The following is a 19,175-nucleotide window of genomic DNA, read 5'->3' on the forward strand; positions in this document are numbered from 1 at the left end:
CACACACGCACACACACATACACACAAACTCACAGTATGTGTTTTACTGGAATGTCTCCCACTTCCTTTTGTCGGAAGCTTACCCTCCCTCTCTCCCTCTGCCATCCTGCTCGCCCCCTATCCCTTCATCTCGCCTGCCCTCTTCTCCCTCATTCTCTCATTCATCACTATCCCTTGCTCGGTTCACTCTCTCTATCTTTTCTTCTTCCCCTCTGCTATCCCTTCTGCCTCTTTCTCTCCCATTTTCTCTCAGTCTGTCTCCCCCCAGTACATCCCTCCATCTGTGTGTGTGTGTGTGTGTGTGTGTGTGTGTGTCCCTCTCCTGGACCTCCTTGTTGGGCTGCAGGCCAGTGTGGGTCAGAGGCAGGTTGTAATTACTTCACTCCTCCTCTGACAGCTAGGCGAAAAGAAAGAGAGAGAGAGAGAGAGAGAGGGGGGGCATAGAAAGAGAGAGAGAGAGAGAGAGAGAGAGAGAGAGAGAGAGAGAGAGGGGGGCATAGAGAGAGAGAGAGACAGACAGACAGAGAGAAACAGATAGATAATTTATTTACATACTCATGCCTAAACTGTAGCCTCTCATCCCTTTCTCTTTTCAACCACTACAGTTTTTTAGTGGTAAACACTTGACATGAATCAAATGCATTTCCCTTGAACAGGCTCGTTCAAAGTCACACAGAAACCAATCAAGTGTGCTGTACCTGACCAAAAGTTTCAACTAATTCCAGCCACTGACAAGATAGCTGCCTGTTCTGACAAGGCGAGATAAATAATACAGTGATGTTTAAATCCGTCACGCCCCATGCTTATAGAATGATTTCTCCCACATGCCTAATGTAGCATAGGAGAGTTGGCCTTAATTGGTGGAGCTATATTTGAGTTGTAATGTAGGGCGGGCAATGCCTCCTTGACTTAGCACTGGGTTGGTGGGATGAATCTGCATACCTCTGATAATCAACAGTGGTTTGAATAATAAAAAAAAAAGAAAAAAAGAAAAACACATCAGCAGACATATTGAAATTAACATGAAAGGAAGAGAAAAGTACACACAAAGAAAGAAAACATCAGTGGGATTTTCTTTCTTTAAACATGTCTTACAGATCAGACCTGGGTCACGCTGCACATTTTCCAATTTCTTTCTCATGGTGGTAAATGGCAACAGAACTCATTAGTTAAAGGTTGTGACAGGCAGGAGTTGGGATGTTTTGAAGTTCTTCGACCAGATGCATCACTGTGAACGCTGTTGTTAATTACCCAAACTAGCGGGGAGGAGGCGGTTTCAGTGTTTATGCTATAGGCCAGCTTTGTGCTATTGTTGCCGATTCTATTCTTGTCCTGCTGGTTGATCGATGATATTTCTGCTGCTGTCTGGGGCCCTAGCTGACTCAGACAGGGGTCACCAATTAGGGAGCGCCAATAACCTTTATTCCTTTAGTTTTCAGTAAATATGCAGCTTTTCACACATAAGTGTATGAGTGCACACACACGCACACACACACACACCTGTGATGCACGTGCTAATGACCCACATGGCTGCACTCACGCGTGTGTGCATGAACATTTTCTTCTCTGTGTATTTTTTTGAATGTGTGTTGGTGTGTGTGTAGGTTATGTGTGTGTATGAGTGAGTGAGTGAGAGATCTACTGTACATGTCACTGGTAACCCCTCCTCTTCAACTAGGTTGATTATTTTAAGCACTGTGAGATTGATTCTGTGGCCCTGTGGGGGCCTTGCGGGTCTGTGTGAGTGGAAGTGAAGGTGCACGCAGACCGAAAAAAAGAGATGAAAGAAAAGTTAGGCTTGGAAGCTGATGATGGAGGAGAGGAGAGGAGAGGAGAGGAGAGGAGAGGAGAGGAGAGGAGAGGAGAGGAATAGAGAGGGGAAGAGGTGGTCTCCAGATTCCTGAGGTTATTAATAAGAGTGTCTCTTCCAAGGAGAGCAATGATGATTTGGGTCACACTATTTCCTCTTCCTCCTGAGGTGTACCAAGGTCGCTCAAAAAATGGCCCCAGAAATATCTCTCTCCCAACTTGAAATAGGCTGTCTTTGTTTTCAGGGAGCATAAGGCTGACTGAACAGAATAAACCGCTCAATATCCTTATAAAACTCTGGCAGATTTACAGTCAGTTTCCGTTAGTGTCTCCCTTTTATGGCGGGGAATGAGTGGCAGGTTAAAACAAATGCAGCAAATTGGTGTTAGCAACTGGTGTGTCGGGAAGTCTGATGGTGGAGGGAGACAGAGAGGGAGACAGAGAGAGAGACTGAATGTTTCATGGACAGTGTCCCTGAAGGCACTTTGTAAATTTGCCGGTTTCTTTCATCAGGGAGCTGGACAGTCTAACTGCCCACCGTTCCTCCCCATCCCTCCCTATCTGCCTCTGTCAAAGGTAGGATGTGCATCCGCTCTCTCTCTTTGTGTACATGCTGCTTTCTCTCAATGCTGAGAGGACCTTGCCTTGGCCACCTATTATATGACCAAGGAAGCCAGGATGTTCACCACCGCCCACGGAACCAGTTATGAGGAAAAATGTCTGTGTGTGTGTGTGTGTGTGCGTGCTATGTCTGTGTATGTGTGTGTGTTTACAAAGCTGTGCAGTTTAATGGTAGTTCAGTCCAAATTCCTTCATGTGAAAAGACAATAAGTGCCATCCAGTGGGCTGGGAAACAGATTGCCTTCTATTTTTTTGGTTTCCAGAGGACCAAATTAGCTTTGATATCTAGCCAGGCAGAGAGCAATGTCCTACATGGCATTATGGTCAATTTTTCTTTCATGCCCCCCTTGCAACCTATGCCATTCAGCCTCGGCTTCAAATTAATGAGATCCCCTCAGTTGTCTTGCAGTGTTATGGCACATTTCTGTCCAGGTGAGTAATACTGGGCAGTTTACAGCTGCCCGTGGAGAAGACTTGCACAAATTAGATTTTTAAACTATAGAGCTATAACCGCACAGCATCCCCTTCATGATTGAGGACCAGGACTCGGATTGTGCTCGTCTGCCATCTAGTGGCGAAATTCAGATGAAGCTACAGGAGGGAAGTCATGTCGGCTGGACTGACTGATGTTAGTTGGCTCATATGAACTACTGTGGAACCATTTCATTTCATTGAATTCAGTGAAGATAAATAAATAAATAAATAAATAAGAAAGCTATTGACATGGATTCGGGAATTTGATCTTGTAGAAGACCTCTTGACTGATTTACCACTGTTTTTGTTATTTTTCTTTAGGCTATTTTTATTTGCTTCCTTTTTGTCTACAACTATAGCATTTTCTGTTACATAACCTATTTTACCCATTGGCTTCATGATTTTTTTTGCTGTGATAACTGCATAGTGGGACAATCTGCACAGTTACAAAATTACTATAGTTATTTTTGTAAAGATAGCAAACGTACGCTATCTTCACAAGCAAAAATATCGTTCGCTGACTTTTCTTGCACACAAAATCACCTTGTTGAGAACACGTTTCTCCTGCAGGATTTGAAGGAAAGAGACCAATGAGAACGGCCCCGATTCCCAGCATGCCTTGCTCGTCTGTTTTACCGTGCAGTCAGAGGTAATTCAGATACCAAGAGAAAAATAAGAAGTCATAGCATATATACACTCATTAAACCACTTTTTATCAAGCTGTTTATATTCTTACTACAGTCACAGATTTAATAAAATAAACACCATGATTGAGATACCACATACAATCGTGGCACTATAAAACCGACTAGATTCGCATGCTTCCTGCTGTGGGCGGAAGCTCATTGTAGAGGTCACATGCAGAGTGCTCGTCACTCCACCAATCACCTCGGGGAAGGTCTGAGACAAGAGCATCGTTACCCTCGCAGGGTATCACCTGATATGGGTGAGCGAGTGAACAGAAATCATGGGCCACCGTCAGCGTTCTCGCAGGAGAAGCCAGGCGGCGCAGTTTCTCAGCGCCGCTGGTGGATGTGACGCTCACCGGCTTGGAATCACTCGCGGCTGGCGGATGAGTGCGATGTATGAGGTGGAGCACGGCTCCAGAACCCAATTCAGACTACTCTCCCCCCACTTTTCTTACAACAAAAAAACAACATTATTTTCTGTATTCCACATGAAGACATTTTAAGACATTTTAAATCATTTTTTTCATTATTTTCTGTATTAAAAACTAAGGCATTTTCAATCTTAACTTTCTCAGATTTTTACTCATCATCAGTCACAGCAAAATCATCAGTGTTAATTCAACTCTGAGTGTTTATAAGTGTTTACGGTATATAGAATCCAAAATCCATCAGAGTTAATTAAAACTTTTAGATAGTTTTGAAGACCTGCTCCACAGCCATATCAGCTCCATGAGTGGACAGACAGCTCTAGTCAACTTCAAATAACTGTCACTGAAAAATCAACTCTTAAAAACTGCTGTACAGGCGTACAAAGACAAAGCATGTGTGGATTACCAATAGAACATGCAGGGTACAGGCCCTGAAAGCCCCAGGTTTAATTTAATTGTAAATCTGCACTCCCATACAAATTTGCATAGGCTGAATAGGTAAACACTGAGCCAGTTTTAGTGTTGTTTTCGCAACCTATCTGATGGGATGGGCACTTGACTTGATGGGTCAGATGCACAATGTACTGGGTTGAATCATGACTGCTGACAGTGTGTGTGAGTGTGTGTGTGTGTGTGTGTGTGTGTGTGTGTGGGGTGGGGGGTGGGGGGGGGGTGGGGGGGGGGGGGGGATGGGCATACCTGTCACATACCTGATTATGTCACTGGGGCCCCAGTGACATAATCAGGCAGGCATAACAAGTGTAAATATTCAAAAGTGCCTCAAAGTTCAAATGGTAGGCTAAGTGATGATTATTCAATAAAGCTTTTCACCCACATCTTGTTAATATTTTAATAGTTGAATTCTATGCACCACTTGCTTGCATCCAGCTTGATAGCTGTTCTCAGTTTGTCTATGTATATTGTATCTGTCCCTATCAAATAAACCATAAATAAATTAATTAATAAATAAATCCCTGCTGGTTAACAGCTGTATTTACTGTGATTCTGTTAATACTGGAATATTTGAATTACATCACATCTAGACACCTATTCTTTTTTTTCTTTTTTTAAATCAGTCACCAATACTACTACTGTTAATGTCAAATTTCATTGTATTGTTTTATTTGCGCTGTTTTTTTAATTTTTTAATTTATTTAATTTATTTTTTATTGTCCGTCATGCTCTTGCTTTTACTCTTGTTTGCAATGGTCCATGACCCTGAGAAAAACATGTTCCTTTCACTGTATGTTTCTGGGAGGCGGAATGACAATAAAGTTGAATTCAATCAATTCAGGGAAAAAAAATTTTAAGCAAATTCTCTGAAATATGTTGCCGGTTGTGTGACCTGTTGGCCCCAGTGCATGGCCGGGGCACGGCCCCATGAAGCAGGGGGGAGTTTATCTTTCCCTCTGACCCAGTTTCAGATCCTTCCCTGGGAGTGTACAGTTACCCCTCAGATCTGAAACGGAGACCCAAAACCTCTAACATCACCTGCAGGCCACATGATGAGAAGGAAGACAAGGAAAGGGTTGAACAGATGGGCAATCTGGCACTAGCCCACCATGGCTGGCCTACTCCTAAATGAATATCTGGCTATAGGACCATCTGTCACATATAACATAACACATAAGGTAACCATATTTGTCTGAGGATGTTCTGCTTGACCACAATACAACAAAGCTGCCTGAACACAGGACATAGGACACATCTGCCAACCTGCTGTGAAATTTGGCCTCCCAAGTGCACAATTTCTCATTTTAGACTTTTTTTTTAACATTCAAATATGACCCATGAAGTGCCATATTGTATTCACAGGATGCATGCGCAAAATCATAATGCATATTTTAGCACCAGATTTGTAACCAGTAGATCTGCTCCGCACAACCTTCTTCAATATGCCACTGCAGAATGCTAAAGTGGGACAAGACAGAAGACAGATCCATAGTTTTAACTGTTGACTTGAGTCATATCTCACACAAATAATCCACCCTCCAATATAAAAAAGCTGAATCTGTGTCAGGACAGGACTGTCGTCGACCCACTTTGTTGTAATTATCTGACGGACTTGTTCCTGAATACAGTGAAACGTAATAGGTTTCTTATTTATACTAGCAAAGATTTTACTATTGCAATTCCAGGTATTGGCTTATTGTTCAGTGAAAACTGTGACCGAACATGGTAGTTAAATATATTCAGTATATATATATATCTACATATATATAGATATATATAGATATATATATGTAAAAAGTTCAAATGTAATCTCATACAGCACTTAATCAGATCAGATGCTAGGATAAGTCAGTGAAAGTAACTTGTTACAGCTACTGTAATTAATGTACTTAAGTAGATATTAAAGGATTTGTCAGTAACTTTGTACATTTACTTCTATTTGAATAATGTTCAAAGGTATTTAGTCTTACTTTTACTTCAGTATGATATTTTCTTTTGGACATAAGAGGTGAATAGAATGAGATCTGGCATTTACAACTGACAGGAGGGGTGAAACATGCACACAATCTTAATAAATTGTACTCGAAAGTAACTTGACTGTTTTTGTGAGCCTTCTCGTCTATACTTTTCTTGATTAAAATTGATCTGGTTTAACTAAATACCTACTTTATTTCCCACCTTTTTAGTGCACTGTTTATGCTGCTGTCATACAAAACAAACAATTATTATATGAAATAAAAAATTAAATTAATCTCACACTGACAGAGATGAGACCAGATAAGAGAGTAGTGGAAACAATATGATGTGAGACACACACACACACACACACACACACACACACACACACACACACACACACTTCATGAATAATTCTCTAAAGTGCTACATGTGATGGCCATCCTGTTGGTGTAATCTTGTAATTGTCGAACTCACTCATCAGGGGCATAGCTAGGAATTATGGGCCCTTAAGCGTTTTCGGTAACCATGGCGACTGTCTTACTTACTAAAAAAATCTGAGGGCACATGGCCACGGCTGTGATAAGGAACAGAAGGGACCCATGGGAGCATTAATGGCTTAGATAAGGAGGACATAACCTTTTCTCTCAGGTGGGACAGAAACATGTGAGTGCTGACCCAGCATCAGTCCTGGCCTGACATTACCTAAGACCAGAGAGTGTATTGGTGGGATTTTTATCCAACTAACACACCATTCTGCACAGGCCGCATGGACGATTTGACTGCAATATATAATTCCAGGGATCAAGCGTACCTACTGATACCACACGACACAAAATACTACCAATTATATATTATATATTATATATATAGATTATATATTATGTACTACCAAGATTATTAAAACAATAGAATCATCTCTGTATCAGTTAATCTTACTCAGTGTGAGTCATGCTGGTGTCCTGCGGAGTGACTTGGTGTGCCTTGATATTTTTGCAAGAAATGTAATGACAAAACATATATACTGTATATATATATTTTTTTTTTTACAATTTCTTTATTAGTACAAAATACACAAATACATTTTCACATGGGTTTTGATGATTTCATCATTAAAATATGCAAATGAAGCCATATCTTGTTAAAAAGTGCAAATTTGCACATTAGAAGTCTTTTCTTCTTGATTGATCAAGAAGAGTTTCTTTGTTGTGATTTCTTTTAATCTATGTAATGAGACATTTTTCAATTGCTTCTTAATTGTGCTAAAACAGTAGCCTATGTCTGATGAAAATGTGCATTTTTCCAATTCATTTTGAGATGCAGTACCTTATAAAATAAAAATGGCAATATATATAAACTAAATTACCTACTGTAATTTTTACGACATAAAAATAGGGCTTTACCTCTTATTTTGCCTGAGGGGAGTATGTTTTAGAAATGTCTATTCATTATGTTTTGCTTCACAGACATTTATTAGTGAGGTGAATTTTCACTTAAATTAACTTTTCATAATCTTTATGTTGATATTTATGTTGATTTATTATCTACCTTGTAGATGGAAAATATATCAAAATATCAGAATTGAAATGAAGAACCACAATTTTTATATTATGCCTGTGGTGCCTGGTCTTACATTTTAAGTTAAAAGGCTTAAAATCATTATATATTATATTATATTATATTATATTATATTATATTATATTATATTATATTATATTATATTATAATTATTTTAGTAGAGTTTATTGTAGTATAGCTATTTCATGGAACTTCTTACAAAACCAGAGGAATCGAACAGCAGGAATCAAACAACATAACAGTGACATTAGTACCACTCTCACTGAACTACACAGAACTTTAGTTAAAGCAGTTTGGGGAAAGTCAAGCAGTAATGCTGGCCTACTTGTGTGATTATAAAAGGTTTTGTGTGTTAATTTCAGTTTTGCTGTTCATTGTATCATTGTTGTTTTGTTTGGCAAAGATTGCCTTGGCACCAGAAAGATTGATGACCACTAGCCCCACTAAAGCTATGTGTGTCTTAGAATAACAACATGCATTTAATTAATTTGTCAAGACACATTTGCCTTTATAAAAGAGGTTACTCACTTTTGAAGATTATTATTTCTGGTTACAATGTAGATTGTTTGTGCTCAAAGGACAGCGAAGGCAGACTTCTCATGACCTAAAACGTGTGCAATCAACCAGCTGGATCAGCTTTGGCCAACCATAAGGGTCAGGATGCAGTTGTATAACTTGTTGATTTAGATATTTTTCCAGTAAAAAAGGTTTGTGCTATAGCCATGTCTTGTCTGGCAGCATCCTCTCCTCGCAGTGACATTATCTAACACCAGTGTGACCCCCATGCATCCTGTTACATTCGTATTGTGGTTGAGCCCACCCATTCTTCAATACACACAGACAAGCCCAAAGCACATGCATGCACATGTGCACACGTATACATTCATGCGCACATGCACTCACACATGCAAGTGAACACACACACACACACACACACACTCACACATATACATCCACATCCGTACATACACATCCTTGTGTGAGTGTGTTTTCAGACCCTCTTGACTCTTGGTAAACTTTGTAGACAGCTTACATGTGATTTTTTGAATGCTGTTGGAGGCTGGATGGCACTGGGGCAGGTAGGAGGCCCAGAGGATCAGGGTGGATTAGGGCCTCCATAAAAGAAGATGGGCACCTCTGGCTGCTCAGCAGCCTTCACCTGTTCAGATATCCACAGAGGAGAGGAACAGAGTTGGAGAACTGAGCACACAGAAAGAAGAGGAGACCCCACAAAGAGAGAAGAACTCATTACTCGAAAAAGAGGATTCTGGTTTACCGCCCAAATACTGCACTCTACAATCCAACTCTTCACATCTTCATGCATATCGCTAGCACCTCTGTATTTTCATGAACTACAGGGAATCCATCTGTCGTGGTAAACACACTTTTTTTCCATTTCAGGTTCACATGAAATTTAAGAAATTGATATTGTTGCTGTCAGATTTTCCTGAGTGCAGCTATTTTTTTCTTCTCTTTTCACAGAGTGATTGTCTTTCAGCAGCCATCCAGTGTGTGTTGTATATCGGAAGACAGATTGGGTTCTGTCGGGACAGTGTGTGTTTGAGTGTACGTATGTGTGTGTATTGAGCATGTCCTTGTTTGTGTTAACATGTACGCTGCTGTATGCATGGATGGGTGGAACAGTGTGTGACTGCATGCTGGAGAACTATACCTTATGGATCGAGAGGCATGACTGTGCCCAGTGTGTGGCTATCAACACTACCATCTGCAGCGGCTATTGTTACACCCAGGTGACGAACACACACACTTGATGCACATTATAGGAGGTCTTTATGCAGTTAAACAACCAAACTTCAGAAGAGGGAACAGTGAAAGTTGCAATGATAAAATTTGATGCTGTATTTTTAAACTGATCTTCTAAATTACTGATTTTGCTCTGGTTTAGGTCAGGTTAAGTGCTCCCATGTGAATATGTAGATCATAGTGTTTTCACTATGATCTAATACGTTTACTCTTGGATGTAGATACATTAGATCTAGATACATTAGTGACAGAGCTATCAAGGTGAAGCAGGACTACTTTCACAGACATCATTGTACTAGACACTGTTGAATGTATTTGATAGGCGTAACCAAGATGAACCCCTACTCCTGAACTGTAGAAATGGCTTACCATCCCCTGCCACATACCCCCAGTCAGTAGATCCAGTGTCATGCTGTTCTGTGTGACCAGTGCACGACCTCTAACTGTCCCATTTTCTCTGCAACAGGACACCAATGTGAAGGGACGCTTTGGTAAGACTTTCCTGATCCAGCGTGGCTGTATGCCACACTCCCTGGTGTACCGAGCTGCCCGTGTGCCAGGCTGCCCGCACAATGTCAACCCTCTGCTCTATTATCCTGAGGCCCACCGCTGCCAGTGTAGGCGCTGCGACAGACGCACGCACCACTGTGTCCGTGCAAGCCGAACCCCTACTGACCGATGCGACAAGACACTCAGAAAGTCCAAGATTAAAGTCCAGAGGCAGCCTCCCTTGGAAACCTGACAATAGAAGCAGATAGAAGAAGATAATAATGACACAAATGACACAACTGCTAACCTGGGGCTGATGGATCAGTTGTATTCAATGTTTATGCTTGTTGATGCTCCTCGAGTGTTCATACTATGTTGATACTGGTTGAGTAGGCAAGTTGTTATAAATGTAATAAAAAACTGTGTTAAGCTTCATGATGAATTTCATTGCCCCTAAAGTCTATGAGTGATGGATATTTTGTGATGCTTCAGTGATAGAATGGTCTACATACATACATACATGAATACATACATATATACATACATACATACATACATACATACTTTCCGGCTCTTAATATGACTGGGGGAATCAGCCCGGACCCCGTAATTGCAGTCTTTGGTGTGGTCCCTGACGAGGTGGTGGTATCTGTTGCCCAGTCAAACGCCATAGCCTTTTCATCTCTATTGGCTCGACGCCTTATTTTATTTAATTGGAGATCAGCTACTCCTCCTACAGGCGCTGGGTTGGGGATGTGATGGCGCATTTAAAGCTTGAGAGCCTGAAATACTCAACCAGGGGATCCACCCAAAGATTCTATAGAGTCTGGCAGCTATTTTTGGACTAGGCTACTTTGACCTTGAATTCCCTGACACTGAAACATAGGACTACGATCTAATTGATTGACAATCTCTGTAATATGTGTAATAATTTGTATTTTTTTTTTTAATCATTGTTGTTTTGTTTGTCTCATCGATTTGTTTGTCTCGTCGATTGTATGTTTTTGCATTTAAAAAGCCAATAAAAATATTTGAATAATAATAATATGACTGGGGGAACAATTTAACCTAGAATAGTTCATACTTGAGCAGATCCTGTCTAACCAGTCCAACTCACCTCACATAGAAACTTTTGTCATTGGTCCAAAAGCAGCTCTGAAACGGGAACGCCCCTATACGTCTTGCCTGTGCTTCCTGACTCTTTCCATTCATTCATTCCCTTGCTGCTGCAGGGAGGAAAAGCCGGCAAAGTTACGGGAAAACCAAAAACTCTTGGACTTCTTTTCAAGGTGGGTCCCTGCTGTTATCGTGATAAAAATGTCACTAGTTAGTTTGTTGTTTCACTGACATCTAGTTAGTTCGTTTAAGACTTGCGTTGATACCTAATGGCTCCTTAGTACAGCTGGTTATCTTGGTCAGTGTAGGTTTGTGTATCAGGCGAAAAGAAAAGTGTTAACTCGCAAACCAGGCTCTTGAATTTGTAGAGTATACTCAGAGCTGAGCTGGCAGCATGTTCCCTTTCGAAACCAGTCTGCAGAAAGTTGCCGTGTTGAACAAAATTACCACACGGGGCGCTGTCGAGCTCCACGTAAAAGTCACGGTTTCAGGTTTCAAGGTTGTGAGGTTTACCTGATTGAGCCGAAAAAGCTACATTTTGGGACGTAGGTTTTGTTATTGACCTTAAAAATTGGGATTCTTTTGATTGTAGAGCGTTTCTATCACTTTTAGACTGAATACTGACATTGGACATGTTCATGATATTGAGTTGCAGCCTTTTGCACAATCCACATCTCAGTTCAAAGCTTATCCTTTTCTAACTCATAGCCCTTTGTGATTGGTATAAATTGACTATGGGAAATCAATAGGGGTAATTAATGGTTTTTCCCTGGATTCATCTCATTCGTCATCAAAGGATACTTTATGTAAAAAGTGTCCCTTATCTTGTCCTTTCAGTGTATAGCTTTTAGAGCATGAAGCTTTGGGAAGAGTCCCACTTTTCTTTTGGATCTGACCCAGTCACACAGCAGGCAGGTGTATTCCTGGAAACCATTGCAGATTATGGTGTGATTATGATAGGGTGATGAGGGACGCCCGCTCCATTTCTTGGCTGATAGTGCAGTGGGTGGGGAGTGAGGTGTAATTTTGCCTCGGCGCTGCAGGGCAGGGCTTGCCTATAAATATAACCCCAAGCCTCTCTGTACTCTTGCCTTGCTCAGTGTCTCCCTGGGACTCTCAGCCTGCTTCTCCCCCGGTGGCCTCCTCCACTTTGCTGACGAACCCTCTCCTCTTGCTTCCACTCACCCACATCAGGAACCATGGCCCAGCCACAACCGATCAGGTATGAACCCCCCTCTCTCCATCTGGGCAATGCAACCACATGATACAGCGTGTGCTCATAGAGTAAAATGGGAATGGAGCATGTTTCGACTATTCCATTCAATCACTTATTATAGTAAACGGCTCCAGTTTCCCATCTGTTGTCCTTCAGGAGCTAACAGGCTAACATGGGAATTCATAGGAACTTTAGGATGTGTAATGCCTCATGAGGGATGCTTATGTGTTGGTTTTGATTTACTATGGACAGTTATTTTTGGACGACCAGATTCCCAGAGGCTGTCACCCTACTCCCTATTCTATTATTGCAATGACTCTACAGCCCAAACCCCATTTGATAACGCTTCTCTCTCATTTTAGAGAGCATAATGAATCGTTCACCTCTGCAGATTGTCTTTTTATGTTGTGCTTCGGTGTGTAGATGACCAGCCCTTGAATTGCTTCAGTAGTTGTCAGTTTTAGCAGGCTTCTGTCACTCAAACCCAGACTCCATGTAGGAATATAGTGAGAATGGGACTGATTGTTATGTGTGTGTCCTTTTGACTTGTCCTTGTGCAGCCTCCCAGCCAAACTGATCAATGGAGGGATAGCAGGCATGGTGGGAGTCACCTGTGTGTTCCCCATTGACCTGGCCAAGACCCGCCTGCAGAACCAGCGCGGCGGGCAGCAGCTCTACAAGAGCATGTAAGACCCATACCCGTTGAATCAAAGATCACTGATACCTCGTGCTGTCTCCTCTTACTGTGCGCAGTCGAAAACCTGTTCTTTCTCTTCATTTGCATTGGATAACTACATACATGCACTTCCGTTTCCTCACCACACAGGTTTTCCTGAGAAGTCTAGATTGCATCATCTTTCATTGATGCCTTTACAGTAGACTGGCCCTCTTTGGTCTGAAGAGTGTAGTTTTAGTTAAGGTATCAAACTTGAGGAATTGAGCTCAGTGAATGTTATTGAACCAATGCTTAGGAATAGCTAGACTGGTCAGTTTCTCAGTGTTTAGTAATCCATTGTTGTGAATACCCTCACAACCCATACTGTGAAAGCTTAGTAGTATTTGACTGCTATTTCATAGTATTAGGGCTCTTCCTATGACCAGGACTTGTTTAGAATCCTTCTGTTTCCAAGCACCTACTGTATTTACACATGCATTATAATGATTGCACAAGGATTATGTGTTTACTTTAGAATATTTGCATGATTAGGTGTAATAATCCATTTCTGTTTGTTTTTCTCAGGCTGGACTGCCTCATTAAGACTGTTAAATCTGAAGGTTACTTTGGCATGTACAGAGGTATGACTAGTCAGATTATTCATACTAGCTTGTTCAATATGTGATTGCTGTCTCATTGTACAGGATATCACACACTTACTAGGCTAACTTTTGCCTTTCTAGAGTTGACCAAAACATTACTTATCTTGGCTCAAGTCATTGTGAACCATGATATACTTTGATTTTCTCAGCAGATGGATCATTGATAGAACCAACTGGTTTGGCATGTGGTCTAAGTTCATTTAACCAGACTCCAAAAGAGGGAAATGTCATTATTCTTGCATCAAGCTCCTCTCATACACTCCTAGCCTACATGCTGTGACATGTTTCAGAGCTAGGATTAAATTCCTTGGCAGCAATAAATGGTTAAATGGATGATTCAGTGGATCAGTGGTCCATCTTGTAAGAAATTATGCCGTGGGTCAAAATGACTTGTATTGGCCAGCTCTGAGTTGGCTTCTCTAGCTCTGTTAAATCCACATTTTGTTTTCTTCCACCGCCCACAGCAGAGCCTGCATTGAAGCCAAGACCATTTTAGCACAGTCTGCATTGAAACCAAAAACCATTAACACTTCACACATGCTGTTACTTCTTTTATCTCTATTTGATAACCTCTGTGATCCAAAGAGTGGAAATAGTTTCTTGTGCAGATATTTCGCTCTTTGTAATACTCTCTGCTATGCAACTTTTGCTGTTTATTAAACTGCATGTATGTGTTTTGTGGTGTGCATATGTGTATGTTTTAAAAGTTTGTCTCTCATGACTAATGGCTCCTGTTGTTGTTGTAGGTGCTGCAGTAAACCTCACTCTGGTGACCCCCGAAAAAGCCATCAAACTGGCTGCTAACGACTTCTTTCGCCACCAGTTGAGCAAAGATGGGTGAGTAGCGCCATTGCTAAGGACGGACTCTCATATTCCAACATCTGTCATGTTTGGTTTTTAACCCCCCCCCCCTCCATTGTATGTGTGTATTTAGTGGCAGGCTGACAGTGTTCAAAGAGATGTTGGCAGGCTGCGGTGCAGGAATGTGCCAGGTCGTCATCACAACACCCATGGAGATGCTCAAGATCCAGTTGCAGGATGCTGGCAGGCTAGGTAAGCAGCCATTTTGGATCCAAATGCACGTTGCTGTCCCGTAAATTAATTAGACAGAATTAAATGGGAAATATTACCTGCATCAAATAATGCATAAAGGTGTTATACTTTTTTCATCCTGGTGAAAGACTATGACAATATCTTTCCTGTCTTTGGCAGCGGCCCAGCAAAGGCTGGGACCCAGTGTGGTAACCGCTCTGAAGCTGGGGGGAACCAGTGCTGTTCTTAGCCGTTCCTACAACGCCAACCCTGCCCCTCAAATCATCCGAGTGTCAGCCACTCAGATCACCAGAGAGCTGCTGAGGACCAAGGGAGTCACGGGACTGTACAAGGGACTGGGGGCCACGCTGATGAGGTGAGAGGAGATTCATGGGCTCATTAGTCATCTACACAGATTCTGCACTCCTTGGCTCTGCCTGTAGTGGCTACAGTAGTCTGCAGAAGTTTGAATTGGCAATAAGTTGAAATGGTTGGGACCTTGCTTCACCACTCCGCTTTACTTTGACTTACTGTAACTTAGTTGGCTATGGATTTTCCATCAACTTACTGTAACTTGGTGAACATGCTTGTCTGTTGCCTTTTCAGGGACATCCCATTCTCGGTCGTGTACTTCCCTCTTTTCGCCCACCTGCACCAGCTTGGCCGACACTCACCTGAAGACCCAACCGTACCTTTCTATTGGTCCTTCATGTCTGGCTGCTTGGCTGGATCCATCGCCGCTGTGACCGTCAGCCCCTGTGATGGTGAGTGGCTCAAACTATGCAGACAAATGATCTAAGGATCATTGGAGTTGAGCATTTGCTGAGACGAGTTGAATGGACATCAGTTTTGCTGTAGCTGAAATTATCTGTACTTCAGTGATTGATTTATTGTGCTTCAACTAATACAAGCTCTGTCTCTCTTGCGCAGTGGTCAAGACAAGGCTACAGTCCCTCAAAAAAGGAGCTAATGAGGAAACCTACAATGGAGTGGTGGACTGCATCAGGTAACACAGTCACATCTTTCTCATCTGTTTCTCTGGAAACATAACTGGGTTGAATTCTAACAATGTTCAGCATAGTGGCTCTTCCTGACCAAGGTTAGTCTAAAAGGGGATACATTGCATGCTAACTCTACCCTCTCTCTTCCCTTGCAGTAAGATCATGAGGAAGGAGGGTCCCGGGGCGTTCCTGAAGGGGGCCAGTTGCCGGGCCCTGGTTATTGCTCCTCTCTTTGGCATTGCCCAGGTCGTCTACTTTGTGGGAGTTGGAGAGATCTTGCTAGGGTACACCCCCTACAACATCTACTCTGCCTAAACAAGCTGCTTCCTATTCTACCGCTTCATTAAATTACAGGCAGCTATGCCCTGGGCCTAGCCATGGACCCAGCTCTCTGTTACTGTCTACCTTATTTATTATAGGGGGCTCTCAGATTAAGAAAATGCTATGGGGACCAGGTCGATGCCATTTTGTTTGCCTTTAGCATGATTGTCTTGCTTATTTGATAGGCTGAGATTGAAACTTCACTCATCTATATAGTTTTTAAGTGAGCTTAGTGGAAGAAAATAGGGACAGAAATAAGAGTTGTCCATTCCTCCTCAATTTTTCCCTCAATGAGGGACCTGCTTGTCCAGCTTTGCCCATCGTATTTCCCCCAGTCCAGACCCATTTCTCTCCTGTAGCCCCAGTCCTTTCCCTCTCCATTTACTTACATTTAGCCCCTACCCCCAAATGCACCCATATCGCTTTCCCCTCACTGTAACCCTAACCTGCGTATCCTTCCAGCTGCCCCATCTTGGCAACCACTAGGTGATGGCTGTCACTGGGTGTTACAGTAGAGAGAAGGGAAATGTGCCAGGGAGAATCTATCAAATAATAGCAGAGGCAGAACTTTACTTGAACATCTCAAATCCTGTTTTAAAGGGTTATGTATGACACTGGGCTATCGGTGTTCATCTTTTCTATGTATATAGTTTTTTTTTGTTTTTTTTTTTAATATAGATGAGACTTGGTGAACAACTGTAAAGAAAACTTGAAAACAAAGATTGTTGAAGGGACAGTAACTTTCAAAAGAAACACGGGGGCTACCTATCCAGTGGTTTGTCATATAAGCGATCTGTGTTGTACTACGTCACTAGGGGAGATTTCCCATGTTCTAAATTGGTTTGGTTTTCTTCACTTATTCTCTCATTTAGCTATGCTGGTTTATAAATAGTGGGTCACAAGATGGTAGCTCACCTTAGATGCTTTCTGGTGTCGGGGTTGACGTTTTTGGGGTTTCTCTGGCTTCATGGCAAGCCAATGGACTGTGTAATGTGAATCTTCTGTATGGCAGCCTACACAATTCTGGTTATGTAAATTAAAACGCTTGAGCTCCACAGACAGCTAAATAAGGCCTTATGCAGTTGACTTTGGAGAATGCCTTTAATATTTTACTTTAATATTTTCTGTCTGCTCCTTTGATTAAGTAAGTCAACGCATTTCATGACAATGAAGGGCAGGAAGGTGGTAAAGTACTGAGATGATGGACAAAACTTTTGTTTGTTGATGGGACTTGCTGTGCTTTTGGGACCAAGTCTACTGAAAATAGCGCAAAATGACCTTTTACACTTAGCCACTTTGTCTCAGCAGACTGGTTGTCTGTAACTAGTCAGGTGTTGTTTTCAGTTATTGACATACAGGAGCCCATGTTCATATATCATGTTAAGCATTTAGCGGGGGAACAGGGTGCGATGCATTCTCCATCTACTGGGAAATGTTTTTCAAGCCTGGGTCCTGACTACAAAAGTACTTTGATAAACATTTATTTTTACTACTGTAAATATATTTTTTTTCTATTTTCACAAGCTACGCAAAGAATTTAAACTCGGAAAGTGAACAATGGGGGAACACAGTGGAAGTCTAGTGCAGCTAAATATAAAACATCTGTTGATCTGTTGTAGAACAGTTTGTCACATGTCTCTAAAGAGTATTTGCTGACCATTTCAAGAAGAACATTGAAAGTGTTGCCTCACCATGGCTTCGTAACTGTTATTATCAACCCTCCAGAAGAGGAGATTCTTCTTACCTGGATTTTATTTTTTTAAGTTTCATTTTATGATCATGCATGTAAATACAGATTTATAAATACTGAATAAATATTTATAACTTCAATGTTTATTTGTGTTATTTGTGGAGCGTGTGTGGCCTGAGGTATTGTGTAGTAGTCCACAATCACACAGGCAGAGCTCATGCAGGTTGTTGAGTGTAACCAACAACACAATCTTTTCTGATGTAAGCTTGAAAGGAGTTGCATTGCCTTTCGGCGCATGTGCATCACTTGCATGTGTATGTGTCCCTTTACATGCCAGGGAAAATGCACATGCTGCAGTGTGGGTGTAACTCTACACTGTGTAGTCCTGCAGGCTCTGCTGCATCGTATGCATAACTACCGCGATCAGCTGTCCTGTGAGCTCAAGCGCAGAAAGGGGAAACTCTGACATGAGCCTCATGCTACTAAACCTGGAAACCTACTTGGTTGCAGAAGACATCAAACACAATCAGCAGAGGCAAAATATCATTAAGGAAATGGGTTTACAGTATGTGTAATTATCAGATGGTATTAATTCGTTAATCATCTGTTGTGTCTTAAACTATATAAATTACAACAATATTCTAACATCCCTTAGACAGTTACATGGGTCATGATGGGCTGCTTCACAAGCTGGTATTAAGGCCACATTTCACTTAATAAAATAAAACTAATTGTTAGCACCCTAACCCTCATATATTCATGGACAGCTATCAGTATTGGCTCCCCTGGGGATCTGTAGTGATGTCACTAATCTGCATTTACACCTACATACTGCATTTCCTTTTTGTTAGTGCAAAATACAAGAAGCATGAGGTGACACATTTTTCTGTGTTCTGTGCCAAAGTATTCAAATAATAGTTTTGCCTGCTTCAAAGAGAAAAAAATGCTTTCTCCTGGTTGTTGACAAATACTCTCTATGATAACTCACACCAGGTCCACAAAAAGAATCCATGGATGAAAATATCAGCCTTGTATATTAATTACAATTGGCAAGGAGTGGTGGTGATATTTCTGTACTGTAAGTCATTAATACATTTCCAAGGCCAGAAACCATTGCAGCATGCAGGGTATAGAGCCTAGGCTGTGTGTGTGTAATGATGGGCTGTCACCTGCCTGAGTGGACGGCTCAAAGCCAGGACATGTGACATGAGTCTGATGTGG

At 41.6% G+C, this 19,175-nt stretch overlaps 2 protein-coding genes across 2 annotated transcripts; both read left to right on the forward strand.

The window, feature by feature from the left end:
• Positions 1 to 9,639: 9,639 nt before the first annotated feature.
• On the forward strand, positions 9,640 to 10,514 carry LOC139641708 (thyrotropin subunit beta-like). Its single transcript, XM_071516258.1, has 2 exons — positions 9,640 to 9,759; positions 10,239 to 10,514. The coding sequence occupies exons 1-2, from the start codon at positions 9,640 to 9,642 to the stop codon at positions 10,512 to 10,514; spliced, it is 396 nt and encodes a 131-aa protein (XP_071372359.1).
• Positions 10,515 to 11,489: 975 nt separating this feature from the next.
• Positions 11,490 to 18,069, forward strand: LOC139641704 (mitochondrial glutamate carrier 1-like). Its single transcript, XM_071516256.1, has 10 exons — positions 11,490 to 11,550; positions 12,478 to 12,599; positions 13,154 to 13,279; positions 13,834 to 13,889; positions 14,657 to 14,747; positions 14,845 to 14,963; positions 15,123 to 15,318; positions 15,549 to 15,706; positions 15,873 to 15,948; positions 16,099 to 18,069. The coding sequence occupies exons 2-10, from the start codon at positions 12,577 to 12,579 to the stop codon at positions 16,256 to 16,258; spliced, it is 1,005 nt and encodes a 334-aa protein (XP_071372357.1). The 5' UTR covers positions 11,490 to 11,550; positions 12,478 to 12,576; the 3' UTR covers positions 16,259 to 18,069.
• The last annotated feature ends 1,106 nt before the right edge of the window (positions 18,070 to 19,175 follow it).

This window comes from Centroberyx affinis, unplaced genomic scaffold (genome assembly GCF_046629955.1).
Source record: "Centroberyx affinis isolate AG114_WGS23_722 - 3 ecotype Tasmania unplaced genomic scaffold, CSIRO-AGI_Caff_v1 ptg000396l_1, whole genome shotgun sequence".
Taxonomy (NCBI): Eukaryota; Metazoa; Chordata; class Actinopteri; order Beryciformes; family Berycidae; genus Centroberyx; species Centroberyx affinis.

Excerpts from the sequence above, each read along its gene's own strand:
- LOC139641708 (XM_071516258.1), top strand. The coding sequence starts at position 9,640 with ATGGGTGGAACAGTGTGTGACTGCATGCTGGAGAACTATACCTTATGG. Across the intron at positions 9,760-10,238 it reads GCGGCTATTGTTACACCCAG|GACACCAATGTGAAGGGACG; the intron begins GTGACGAACACA and ends TCTCTGCAACAG.
- LOC139641704 (XM_071516256.1), top strand. The coding sequence starts at position 12,577 with ATGGCCCAGCCACAACCGATCAG. Across the intron at positions 13,280-13,833 it reads CAGCAGCTCTACAAGAGCAT|GCTGGACTGCCTCATTAAGA; the intron begins GTAAGACCCATA and ends TGTTTTTCTCAG. Across the intron at positions 15,949-16,098 it reads GGAGTGGTGGACTGCATCAG|TAAGATCATGAGGAAGGAGG; the intron begins GTAACACAGTCA and ends CTTCCCTTGCAG.